Here is a 12,829-nt window from a genome sequence, read left to right on the forward strand (position 1 = left end):
TTGCCACTCTATCTTGAGGTGATTAAAAGGGGACTTTACCATCGATTAAAGAAGGGAATTCCGACACAGTTGTTAAATCTTCAACTGCAGCTTACCAATGACCTGAAACAAGAAAGAAAACGTATCTTCACACACCTTCAAGGAATTTGGCAGCATTCATGGGAAACCACGCCCAAAGGAGAAATTACCAGAAGATTCCTCCCATCCATTGACATGACTTTCCCGAAGTCTCCTTCCTGGTTTTCACCTGGTCTGCAAGTTACATTCCTGATCACAGGACATGGGCCCTTTCAACAAAAATTGACAGCAATGGGAATTGAAAGCAATCCATTCTGCCACTGTGGCGAAGAGGAGTCATGGGGGCATGTCATGTATGAGTGCCCTGCTTACGATGATTGTAGGCTCAAATTTTTTACTGAAATCCAGGAGAACCCTCGTAACCATGAAACATACCTGCTTCAGAATGAAACAACATACAAAGCCTTAACGAGTTACGCACAAGCTGTCTTTACCATCAGACGGGCAAAGTTTGCTGAACTTAGAGCTGCTCAGAACAACGACCCTCATGTACAAACACAAACTGGGGTCGGATAGCATTTTCCCAACTGATAAAAGAGTAAGACTGAAGATTAAAATACTATGCTGGCATCATCATGGTTGGCACTCCTTGAAAAGCTGACCCCCAGAGAGTGCTTGGCCTTTGGCATTCGCACAGTGGCGCCTGCCCCTGTGACTTTTGATCCCTCTACCCATCCCCTATTTCTCCTTACTCGGGTGGACTGCCTTCTCTATCTGTCCACTTTAGCTTGTTCCTCACATTCAGATCCCTCTTCCTCTTGTTCCCCAGGCCTTCTCTTCTCTTCTCTTCTCTTCTCTTCCTCTCTCTCTCTCTCTTTTTTTTTAACTTGGTCTTCGTCCAGGACGCTCAGGCGACCCTGGCGGAGACCAGCCAGAGAATAAAGGGCAGCCTGGCTACCTCCTAGCGGTGTGTGCGGGCAACGTGAGGTCCCACCAGGGGCCCCGCGGCCAAATGCCAGGACACCCAACAGAACCTAACGCAATATGTCATATACAACAGACAACACTTTTCTGGCATTTACAGTAGTTCTGTATTTCTTCACAGCGTACATATGGCTCAGATGTGAGAAATCACTGGTGGCGCCTGACCCTAACACTATGCTGCACTATGCACACTATACTTTTCATGAGCAGTTGCGTTCCAAAACTGGAGAGGTAACGTTGGATGAGATTGGTGTGCCACGCGGAACTAAGGCTACCCAATTATTCAGAGAATGTTACCGGAGGTGTCTGCAAAGACCAAGGGACGCACCTAGATACGATGCGTGCTCTGGTCAAGTGGTGAATAGAATTCGCATCTCTCTGTAATGAACCCATTAAAGCAAGAAACTATAGCAGACGTGTAGGGGAGGCAATGAAACTGAGCCTTCGAATGTGATACAGTCAAACAAGACGGAAATCCACAAACGATCGTTATAGAAAAGTATAATGCATAGAAGAGACTGGTACAAACATGTGGAAACAATAATCCCTGGGGGAATTGATATATAAACTATGTAGCAACAAATTATGGAGATGTTTCGCATTCAATTCAACTTGCAGGAAGGACAACTCATACTTGGGAGGAAAGTGTGACACTGATAATGGCCCAGTTGGTGGGAGATTCGAGCCATCCCAAAGACTAATCTAATTTTTGGCATATGAAGACTTGGCCATGAGAAATGAGCCCCAATTTCAAACAGGAGTTGGAGATGACAATTCATAAAATGAAAAAAAAAATAACAGATGTCCCTGTACGGATCTGGTTGGGAGGGAAGTAATTAAAAGAAGTTTTCGTATGACGTCAGCGTATATTACCCTAGTGGCTCACCACCTGTTGAGTATGGGCTTGGCACACTTAGGGTCCGAGGTGGATATCATCGTTCTTCTCTTTCTTGGTGATTCCCTTCTACTTTTACTCTTTCTCTCTCTCGGGGTAACACAGATTTTTTTTTTTGGCTGGTGCAGCAAAAGCCTCAGGCTTTCTTGCACCATATGACTAAATATAATAATAATATGCTTGCAATATATAATGTCCGCTTGAGAAATGAGATTTTTCCGGATATTTGGAAAGAGCCATTGTTAAAATTAATTTTTAAATCGCCATGGAAGCCTCCAGAATTGGGGGATTCATACCATCTGATAGCATTACTGAGAGGATTTGGGAAAGTCTATGAATGTATGTTGGCTGTCAGAATAATGAGATATGTCTGCGACAATAGCAACCTGTCAGATGCATAATATGATTTCACCGAAGGCAAAGGAACGAATGATGTGCTTAAGCAGTAGTGATTCTAGTGCATCAATCGAAGGCTATTACTGTCTAGATATCTTCATTTATTTTGCTCGAGCGTTTGATACAATAAACTGGCAAAGTGTCTTAATGGCGTTACGTGAGACTAAATGTTCCCGTCAGATTTATTCGGAAATCAAGGATTCTTCAACTACAGGAAAGTCGCCGTTAAGTTTGCTTTTGGGTCAGTTATTAGAATTACTCATAAGTGTGTCCACAAGGATCCGTATTTGTTTAAAATTTTATCAGAGCTGCAGAATTGGTGCGATTTGCACAGACTTAATTAAAGTTTCAAAAACAAAGAGTAAACGCTTATTGCTCATGAGCCTTTTATTAGTGACGAAGAATCCAAGGGCGTGCTATATAAAGCCAGACTTCATCAGTTAAAATTCTAAAATCTAAAATATCTGGGAGTGATGATTTACAGGCATATGCCATTTATAACCTACATCACATACATTGAACACAAATTCCGAAAGTCTGTGGGCAGGATTGCTCGAATTACAAGGAAAGAGTGGGGGCAGGAGGGGTAAAACATTGGGCTTATTTTATGACTGCACTTTCCTCCCAAATGTGTACTATGCATTACATATATGGTTGTGCTCTGCTTTGCAGAAATTCAGTGTGCAAAGATCTTTTCAATTCAGCGATCTATCCTATTGAAGATGCATATGGCCTGTCTACATTTACACTTGGTGTTTCTATCAATGAGTCATCATTTAAGAAAGAGGCTGCCATATACTGTGTGTGTTATGGGGGTTTAACGGCGCATAAGCTGCTTTGGCTATAATGCGCCTATTCACAGAAAAATGCTAAACACAAAATTTAGGCATAACCACTTGGTTTGTTTACAGAGATATTTTAGAATTTATCATATAGACCAATTATTTCAGGTAAGAGAAAAACTCGTTGATGTTTGCATTATCTCCAACAATATGTTGTAATGTCATTGGTTCTTGTAGTTTCTCAAGGAAAACAGGACAGATGTTATGTCCTGTTGATAGTGAGGGCAGTCAATCAGAATATGTTTGACTGTTAACTTTTCTGAACAGAATGGACACTGAGGAGGAGATGGATGAATCAGATATGTATGTCCGATTCGTGCCCGTGTGTACCACTTCTTCTCTTCGCACTTTTTTGGTGCTAGAGTGGCTGCCATATACTGTTTGTCGCTTGAAATAGATTGTGATCAGAATTACAAAGAGGAAAGGAAGCGTCTACGGACAGAATATGTAAAAATGGTGACAATAACGTTGGAGCATTGTGTAAAAAGGTGCAATAACGAAAACAAAATTTCCAGTGGTAAATGTTGACAACTTGGTTTAATCCCAATCTCCATACAACTTATCTTTTGACTGGTCATGGTTCGTTTTTTTGCAAAGTTAAAGGAATTTGGAATCGCTGAGCTTACTTTATGTACTTGTGGACTCCTAGAAGATTGGAAACATTTTTCTATGAATGTGTTGAGTATTGTGACTTGAGGAGATAGTTAATCAAAGAAGCTCCTAATTTCCAAAATAAGATTTTTACTTACTTCGAAATTTTGCGGTCCATGAGAAATTTGAGGAACATGAGCCGGAGGGTAATAATAATATGGTATATAGGGTGCAATCGTTCTGATTGTAGGTAGGAGTCTACGGCTCCTACCGTACATCTTCCAGATGCCTCTTCCACTGACAGCTGATTCAAAGCAGTTGTTGAGGACACCGTTTGCGGTTTTCGGGCAGGATTGTACCGGAGAAATTGTGGCTCCAGTCACGGGTAAGACCATCACGATGATGGATTGCATTGTGGCTGCTTCCTCAATGGATGACCTATGATGCTGCGATGTTATCGTGGATCTAGGGATATGTGGACACTCTTTGAGGTATTCCCCTTCAATGTTAATTACTGTACTGTTGGGAGTGTTCAGGTTTGAGGAAAGTTGACTTCATTGTGACTATAATTCCTGGTTTAGACTTCTACTTCCTGGATTGGACTCCTACTCATTTTTAATCTTCATTGTGGACCTACAAGTGTCAATGAATCCTTGGAAATAATCACAAACTCATGTTGGGACTTTATAGTGTCATATACCTTCATGGTATTGTATTGTGATATGGACATTAACATTGAGAAAGAACTGACCCTCTAGGAGGGAATCTGAGATAATTGTACATCAACGTTGCAAGTAGACTGCAGGGTTGCCGGGAAAGCTGGCTGGGGCCGCATAGTACAATAAATAAAAAAAATTTCCTCACACCGATGTTGGAAGCCCATGGAGAATGATGAAAAAAGGCCGATGCTAGTTAACAGCTTGAGACAACTGAATCAAATGTCCACTTTGAATAGGATCACTGTCTCTAATTCTCACCCTTGTACTTTACAGAAGACGTATAAGGGTGAGAGACTTTTCCGCTTGACTATTGAAGTTCAGTTTACAGATGTGAGCAGAAGGCATATTTTTTGCCTAATTTCTGGGAATTTTTTCGCCTTTCTTCTAGAGCTCGTGCTGATTGAAAATCAAAAAAGGAAAGAGAATTTTGTTAATGAAATGTGCGCAGATATGTTGAAATTGGATCTAAAAGCATGAATGGGTTTATCTTACATTTTCTTTGGCTCTGCGATAAGAATTTCAATCCTCATCTAAATTCGTATTACGAATGCTTACTCTTGTATTCGGTTGAACTAAATTCCAAAAATCTGAAAAAAAATATAAAACAACTCTCATTAATATCGGTTACAAACATTCTTGCCTAAAAGTTTGGAAACACGTTTCATATAAATTAATTCTCAAAGTTTTTATTAAAATATGACCAACTTGTTTACAAATTTTTATTAAAATATTTTGTATTGTTTATAAAAATAAAAAAAACTGAAATAGCATTTAATAAATATTTAAGAAATTTCTAGAATATTCGAGAATGTTCCAGAAAGGTGCAGAACACTCCTGAATGCGGTAGAACATTGCAGAAGATTTCCTGAATGCAATAGAACGTTGTAGATGATTCTAGAATATTCTAAAAAGTAGGAGTATTGTTCAATGTTATTTGAAGATTGTAGATGATTCTAGAGTGTTTTTCAATAATATGAATTCTGGAGTCAGAGATGTAACTTATAAAATCGAACACCGAATCTGCAAAAGATTTTGTGCAAGTGTTGCGTGCTTCGTGATAAACATGGCAAGAAATAATGAACTGAGTGTTGAAAAAAGAAGTGCCATTCCATGAGAAGTATTGGCGTTTCATTTAAAGGAGTACAAATTGTCATTGACGATTCAGGGAGAACGGCATTTTAATGGACAAAGCACGATCAGAAGGCTATAAAAACAGTAATGCAATATCCTCTGGACTTCAACTTTATGGAAGAAATTTCATATTATTCAAGACAATAACCCAAAATACCGATCTAAGTTGTGCAGGGACTTTCTAGCAACTAAACAACAGGAGGGGGGTATTGCAAATTATGATGTTGCCACTCCAATCACCTGACTTAAACCCAATAGAGCTTTTAAGAGATCTAGGCTATCAAGACCGTGAAATCTGCCCATCTTCACAAAATTTATGGGAACTTTCTAGCTCACTTGGAATAATGTTATTCAAGACACTATTATAAAATTAAATCTCCAGAATTTCACGTCTGTCTAAGGTAGTGATCGTGGAGGATATTTTGATGAAAAATCAGTATAGTTGTAAATATTAATCATTTCAATATTTTCACTGTAAATTTTTGAATGCTTAATAAAAAAAATCCTAAAACACTTTGTAGAAATATTTTTTGTGACGTTTCATAGCCAATTTAAAAAATAAATAAAATAACCAAAACTATTGTCATGCACCATGATTCCAAACTTTTAGCCGGGAGTGTACTTACTATCTCAAAACTGCCTTTTTTTTTCACTGGCTATCCTTATTGACTTACTTAACAATGCCTCACTTTCTTTCCTAATCTTTATTTGTTTTATCCAATCTCCTCACTTCCTAAAAGGATTCAAGATTTCAGCCAGGTTGCGCTTAACATACACATCTTAATGGGGTACTAAAGTAATGTACTGTGTCCGTAAATTGAGTATATCCTGTGGTCGATTTGTCTGGTTTGTTTTTTACCCTCAAGGGTATCACAATTGATATAATCATCGGGTGGAAATGACCTGAGTTCGAATCGAATCCCGTCAACGGCACAAGGAATCATGGATCTTTCGCCTTGTGAAAGACCCATGATTCTGGGAGGGTAACGGTTCTCAGGGGAGGTAATTCGATCTCAGGGGAAGGTAACGGTTGTTTTCTTTCTTCTAAAAATTCATAGTATATTTATTTTGTTTAATAAAATATACCACTTTCGGAGGAGGCTTAAAAATACTTTTTTTTTCCTAATCACTAGATCAAGGGATAAATAAAGTAATAAAACCACCCCTAGGTCGTAGTCGCCCTTAGCTGGAGCCGAGGAACTTAATTTTTTGTTGCAGACGGTGAATACAACGATATTTTTACACTAAATGGATCCAGTGTTATTTCTCCTTAGCTTTTCTTCAACTGGTTATTCATTTTGGTTATTCTTTTAGACACAAACTATACTTTATCAAAACCGCTCTTGGATATATGATTGTTCACGATATTGGCCTCGAATTTGGCATCTACAATGATAAATCATACATTGTTCGAAAAGTCTGAACCAGGAATCGAGTTTATGATTTAATTTAATGAGTTAATTTTTTAAATGCAGAATTAAATTGTCATTAATCAATCGAGTTTGCTCAAATGATTAATGACATCGTAAGTCAAACTATTAGCCAATCAAGCACAACGATAAACAGTTGAATCAGTAGTAATGTAGCTGATTAACCAGTAGTGGATAATCGATTACACTGTTGAGTAATCGATAAAGTTTCACGTATATTTTATTACTTCGGGTATACTTGATCAAATATAAATTTCAAGGTGTTCTTTTTAATTATTCCTTGGTCATTTTGATAGAAAATTTAATATAAAGTGTTATTACAAATGAATATTTTATTTTTATTTAAATAAATAAAAACAGAGCTGTGATGCTCAATGATTTCTACATTAACATATATAAATAAAGAGGTATTTACCTCTTTTGCAGAATATTTCAACATTACACACTCCTGAAGTTGTTCAAAAATGGTTTAAATTATTTCAACTAATTTAATAATTTTATATTTTTGTTACAATAAAAACCATGTCACCCGAAAGGAAAGTTAATGATTGAATAAACCAACCATTGAAGGTAAAACTGAAATCTTCGACAGAACTAGATTTTGCGTTTCCAATAACTAGTTATGTCGAACCAATGAGAATACTTTCAGTTGTAGCCTCAAAGAACAGTTCTTGAGAATCTGCACATTTAAAAAAAAAAGGGTGTGTTGAACATATTTGGTGAAGGAGATTTTCATAATTTATGTCAATAAGCTATAAAAATTTTGAAATAATACTTGGGGTGATTTTTTTTTATTCTGGAATAGTTTCAATATCCACGTAATGTATTTCTCACAATATATTCATGATCAAGTTTACAGACAGTGCCTTTCATTTTGTTAAAATTTTATTCACGCACACAATCAAGAAATAAAATGCACATTGGTGAAAATAAGGAGTTACTATAATTAAAAAACAATTTTAAATAAAATATTTACAATAAAAGATGTCCAAAACAATGTTCATGTAATAACAATAAAATTGCATTGAAGATTATGAAATCAATGGAAAAAAACATTCCCTATGTTCGATGACATCAAACAAAGTTCTGCAAGATGATGTTGACGAATATCGCAACATGGCCGATTACGTACACTAGTTCGGAACGATTCATTTAAAACATCGAAACACAATTTCTCGTGTTCCTCCTTGTTTTCGTTCAAAACTGCTAGCTGCTCGGCAAGTTCTATCTGATTAAAACAATCCCAACGAATATGAAGAATTTTTAAACTGTTCATTATAGCAACATGAGAAATAACTAACGGAACATTTAATGATACAAACATTTCAAAATTATTACTTTCTAAAGGTATTGCGGATAAGCAAAGTCGAAATAATTTGGGAAGAGTAGAAAGAGCATTCCATAGACGCACTGAATTAAGGTCCAGCAGTTCATTTTGCACTACCAAATTCGATAAAGATTTCATATTAACTAATGCGTCCTCCAAGTTTCTTATGAAAGAAAAATTAGTCCCAGCGGAAACGCGTTTATATCCACGAAAGGTACCAACTCGCAGACACTCTAGAAACTTACAATTAGACGATATCGCTTGCCAGTCAAATCCAGAATTAACGTAGGGAAAGCATATGATAGTCAAAGACTTTAACAATTGCAATCTCGATAGGTGGTAGAAATCATCACCCATATATGCAACAACTCTGGATAACCTCAGATGATTTCCATAAGCCCTGTGGGAGCATCCTCGAATGTCGCATTCTTCAATGAGTAAGCAATTTTCGAGAACTGAAACAAAAGATGAATTAATGAAATAATCAGCCATTCGATGATTTCTCATAAGTGTGTTTGTCTCATCGTCAGACTTCGTTCCGAAACTTTCGGTAAAAGCACACGAAGAAATTCCAAGCTTTTTCAAGAATTTCAGATGTGTTATAGCGAAACAAACTCCACTACCCTCAAAAAAATGAGAACCTAGCAGGTTCAATTCAACTATGTTATGGCACTTGTGAAAAAATTCAGACAAGACATTAAAATCAAAATGGGGATCCCACTCACAACTGGAAATAGAAAGATTACGCAGCTTTTCTCCTCCAAAGCTGGAAATACTAATTAGCTTCCCACTATCAATTAGGAATCCAATGAGTTCCAAATATTCAATTGTAAGCGGCGGAAGTTTATCGAAAACAAAATCTTGTGGATAGTTATCGAAGTTACAAACAGAGAGATGAGTGATATTTCCAAGACTCTCCAAAATTACATTTTCAATGACGGGCGTTAGATTCAGTCGATCTTGAAACAAAGAAAGTCTCTTCAGTTTTATGTCCTTATTTTTCGTTGTCAGAACGATATTCATGATATCCTGCAATAAATCTTCTCTGATGAAACGAGATTTCACTGAAGGTACCACTTCGGATGTAAACAGAAAGCTTTCTATAAAAGGTAAACGGTACCTCATTCGAAAATTTCTGGAAAATAATAGATTGCGACAATGATAGTGAGAAGATTCTGTTACAATATGCAAATAGAAATTTCTTAATTCCTCATGTTTTGAAAGAAAGGCCTCAAGAATTGTTACATGCAGCGGATCTAGGTTTATTTCCAGATGCAAGAAACGTATGTTCTTAAATCTCTTAGAGGGTAACTCTTTGAAGGAATCCAACATTGTAAAATTATCAAAAACATCACATTGAACAGTCCACGAAAGATTTGTAAGTGAATTCAAGTCATTCATAATATTCGAAAGAGCCAATAGTCCTATATTACAATTCGTAATGTGTAAATTCTCGACGTTTCTGCACTTAACTATACACCTCTGAAGCATTGTAGGTTTGATCCAGTAACAGTTTCTCAAATCAAGCGTTGTGATATTCATTGCTCGTGCTTCTATTGAGAAATACGAATAAAAGTCTTGTAATGGCAGTCTTTTCACTTTAGGAAAGATTGTTTTTCCTACAAGTTTTTTAGCGCAAACTAAGGAACAAAACCTGGCATTTACTTCTCCAACATTAAAGAGGTCGTAAAGTTCCAAATGAGAGAAAATGTGGAGAAGTACTTCATCAGAAAAGTCCATTAATGTAAATTGTTGCTTAGTATTTTCCATTTTTAAAGTATTTTGTAGCAAAACTTTACGTCTAAAAAAAATCGATCTAAAAATTCGGTCTATGTTTTCATACTTTGGGTTAATAGAGTATAAATTAAAGCATTTCTTCGTGTTCTTGAAAACATTAATCACTGCAACAACAAGAATTTAAAAGGGGGGGAGGAGGGTCAATAACAAAGTACTATACACCAGGACCGAACACTTAATCTAAGAACCGGAGATTACACAAATACGCTTATATTTGAAGACGTCACATGGAGCATACCTATTAACATTTCTGCTAAGGTAAGAGAAAGGAACTTTGCGCTCAATTTGTATCAGAATTCAATTGTGTCCATGAAGGGGTGGAGAGGAGAGAAAATGTTCCTCTCCTCTCATCATGAGGGGAAACAAAATAATGCAAAACAGTCGAACCTCAGATTTCTGGTAACTTTTTTTCTGATTTTGAAAGTTTCCGAAATTTTGGTGGTTATATTGTAATCCATAATGATAGGGAAAGGAAAAGTGATATTGAATTTCTCTTCTGAAACGTTTCGTGCAGGGCAGTGAATATTGATCATACCAAACCTGGCGTGCTGCTGGCTAAAAGTGAAATTACTACTTACCTTGCAAATATATTGTGTTAAAAGAATACTAAACTTATGGCGAACTAATAACTCTGTCGTTCTTTAGGAAGCGCTTCATAAATTCCAACTTCTATCGAATAATCGACCTCATTAATTTACATTTCTGATATAAAATATTAACTAGTGTTCCGACAAATCACAATTGGCTTACCACGAGGCTAACCAAATGCAATGCTGTATTTAATAAAATTACTTTTCCACCCCCATGCTTGCATATTTCCAAGATTGAAATTTGTGATTTGATTTGATGAATCAGGTGGTTTAGTTAAATCCATGCTTTTGAGAATTACGGATTTCAAGTCGAATAAATAAATAAAATATATAATTTTTAATTAACTGTTGATTTTATTTTATTGATCGATAATGATTAATTTGTAATCATTATTAATATTTTTTAAAAGCGGACTTTAAAGGCATTTTATAACGTGCGTTTCCAACTTCTATCGAATAATAATAGTTAGTGGTATGATCATAAGTTTTTAACACAATAAATATACAAAGCAGTAATTCTAATCCACGTCACAATCTATTCGAAATTCAAATAGGAATTCCTTAATTCTCTTCGAGGTAAGGAATTTCCATTTGACAAAAGTATCAAGTTTGTTACAATTTCTTTGACGAAGTTCATTACTGAGATTTACCGATACAATCGTTCCCTCAGTAGATATAGAGCAGTGATTGTAGTTAAAACTATTACGATCCACCAGATCATTAGCCTTTCTTTTATATGTCAAAATTAAGAGAAAATAGAGACCAAATACACAAGAATTTCAGTATATATGTTCTACGAATAATGCACAGCTTTACGATGTAATTTTGTTATAAGATAACCTCAAAATAACGCTCAAATAAACGCTATTTGTTTATTTTCTGAGCAAATACAAGTGGATGAAAGGGGACATTACTTTCAAAACCATGATAATCTAAAAGTTGTTCAAGTATTCAGCGAATAAATATGTTAGTCTGGTGTTTCAGAAATGAATCGTGGACTTATACTTTATGATTAGTCTGTAGCTAACTACTAATGAGCTGCTAAACTGCTTCACAAAATACAACGGATGATCCTAGTAATTTAAAACTATACCATGCCAAAAATTAATTATGACTGCAGAGGTAAATTTTTTCCAAACTACTATATTCGTATTAAAATTTCAAAATGATGCAAAGCAGCAAGCATATGCAGCGAAAGTCAAAAGAAAATAGCCCACTAAATTTTTTATTCCTTTCTAATAATTTGTCCGGTCTTTTAAATTTGTTCGAGCTACCCACTTCCATAACATCAGGTGGAAGATCATTTCAAATGTCGCCTTGTGTGTATCATCTGAGAAAGAGTAAAGATGCCATCGGCATTTAGTTTGCTCGATCCTTTTAGAGCCTCAAACGCTTCAATTAGGTTCGTACTCAGAAATCTAGTTTCCAGACACTTTAATTTATAGAACTCAAGTCGTCAGAACACCCTTTTGTTTCTCCCTCCCCACAAATTATTCTCGTAGTTTTTATTTGCAGCTATTTCAACAACATTGAAGATGTCATGTTGCCAATGATATATGCAATGGAATTAACACATGATTTTGTTTTCTGCTAGCAAAATTCCTGTATATCACTAGAAAAATGTCTAAAGTTCTTTTAATAGCCTTTCTGCGCTGGCCCTCGAGGGTAGCACAGGAGATGATATTACAATAATTGTCTTCCCACACCGCGTGAGAAAGATCTGACTTCAAATCCTCGAGGACGCGAGGATTTGATTCACAACGTGGCTCAGTTAGTCGGTCTCTGAAGAGGATTTCATGGTTAGGTTATTGTTGGGTTTTCGGAGCATCGGCGACTAAGGCCATGTTGCCCCGTGTATATTATCTGGAAGTTGCGTGTGTTCTGTGGTCGATTTTCTGTTTGCGGAACGAAAAACCCGAGTTTCCGGAAAAAAAAAAAAAACACGCTACCCTCGCCTGAAATCGACTAATTCAGCCACGTTGTGAAAAATACCCATACAAATTCCTCCCATCATTGATGGGATTCGAACCCAGGTCTTTTCTATCCGGTGTAGGGAGGACGGCGATCCTACCAACTGTGCTATGCATGAGGGCGGATTTCATGGCTTTT

The 12,829-nt window shown here is 36.5% G+C and overlaps 1 protein-coding gene across 1 annotated transcript; it reads right to left on the bottom strand.

The window, feature by feature from the left end:
• Nucleotides 1-8,045: 8,045 nt before the first annotated feature.
• On the bottom strand, nucleotides 8,046-10,103 carry LOC150080229 (F-box/LRR-repeat protein 18-like). Its single transcript, XM_090380654.1, has one exon. It carries the CDS (start codon nucleotides 10,101-10,103, stop codon nucleotides 8,046-8,048), a length of 2,058 nt encoding a protein of 685 aa, XP_090236780.1.
• Between the last annotated feature and the right edge of the window lie 2,726 nt (nucleotides 10,104-12,829).

Source organism: Mastigoproctus giganteus, chromosome 9, assembly GCF_048544385.1.
Source record: "Mastigoproctus giganteus isolate SK-2022 chromosome 9, ASM4854438v1, whole genome shotgun sequence".
NCBI classification, from domain to species: domain Eukaryota; kingdom Metazoa; phylum Arthropoda; class Arachnida; order Uropygi; family Thelyphonidae; genus Mastigoproctus; species Mastigoproctus giganteus.

What these genes read in the sequence shown, in the direction of transcription:
- LOC150080229 (XM_090380654.1), bottom strand. Translation starts at nt 10,103, where the DNA reads ATGGAAAATACTAAGCAACAATTTACATTAATGGACTTTTCTGATGAA.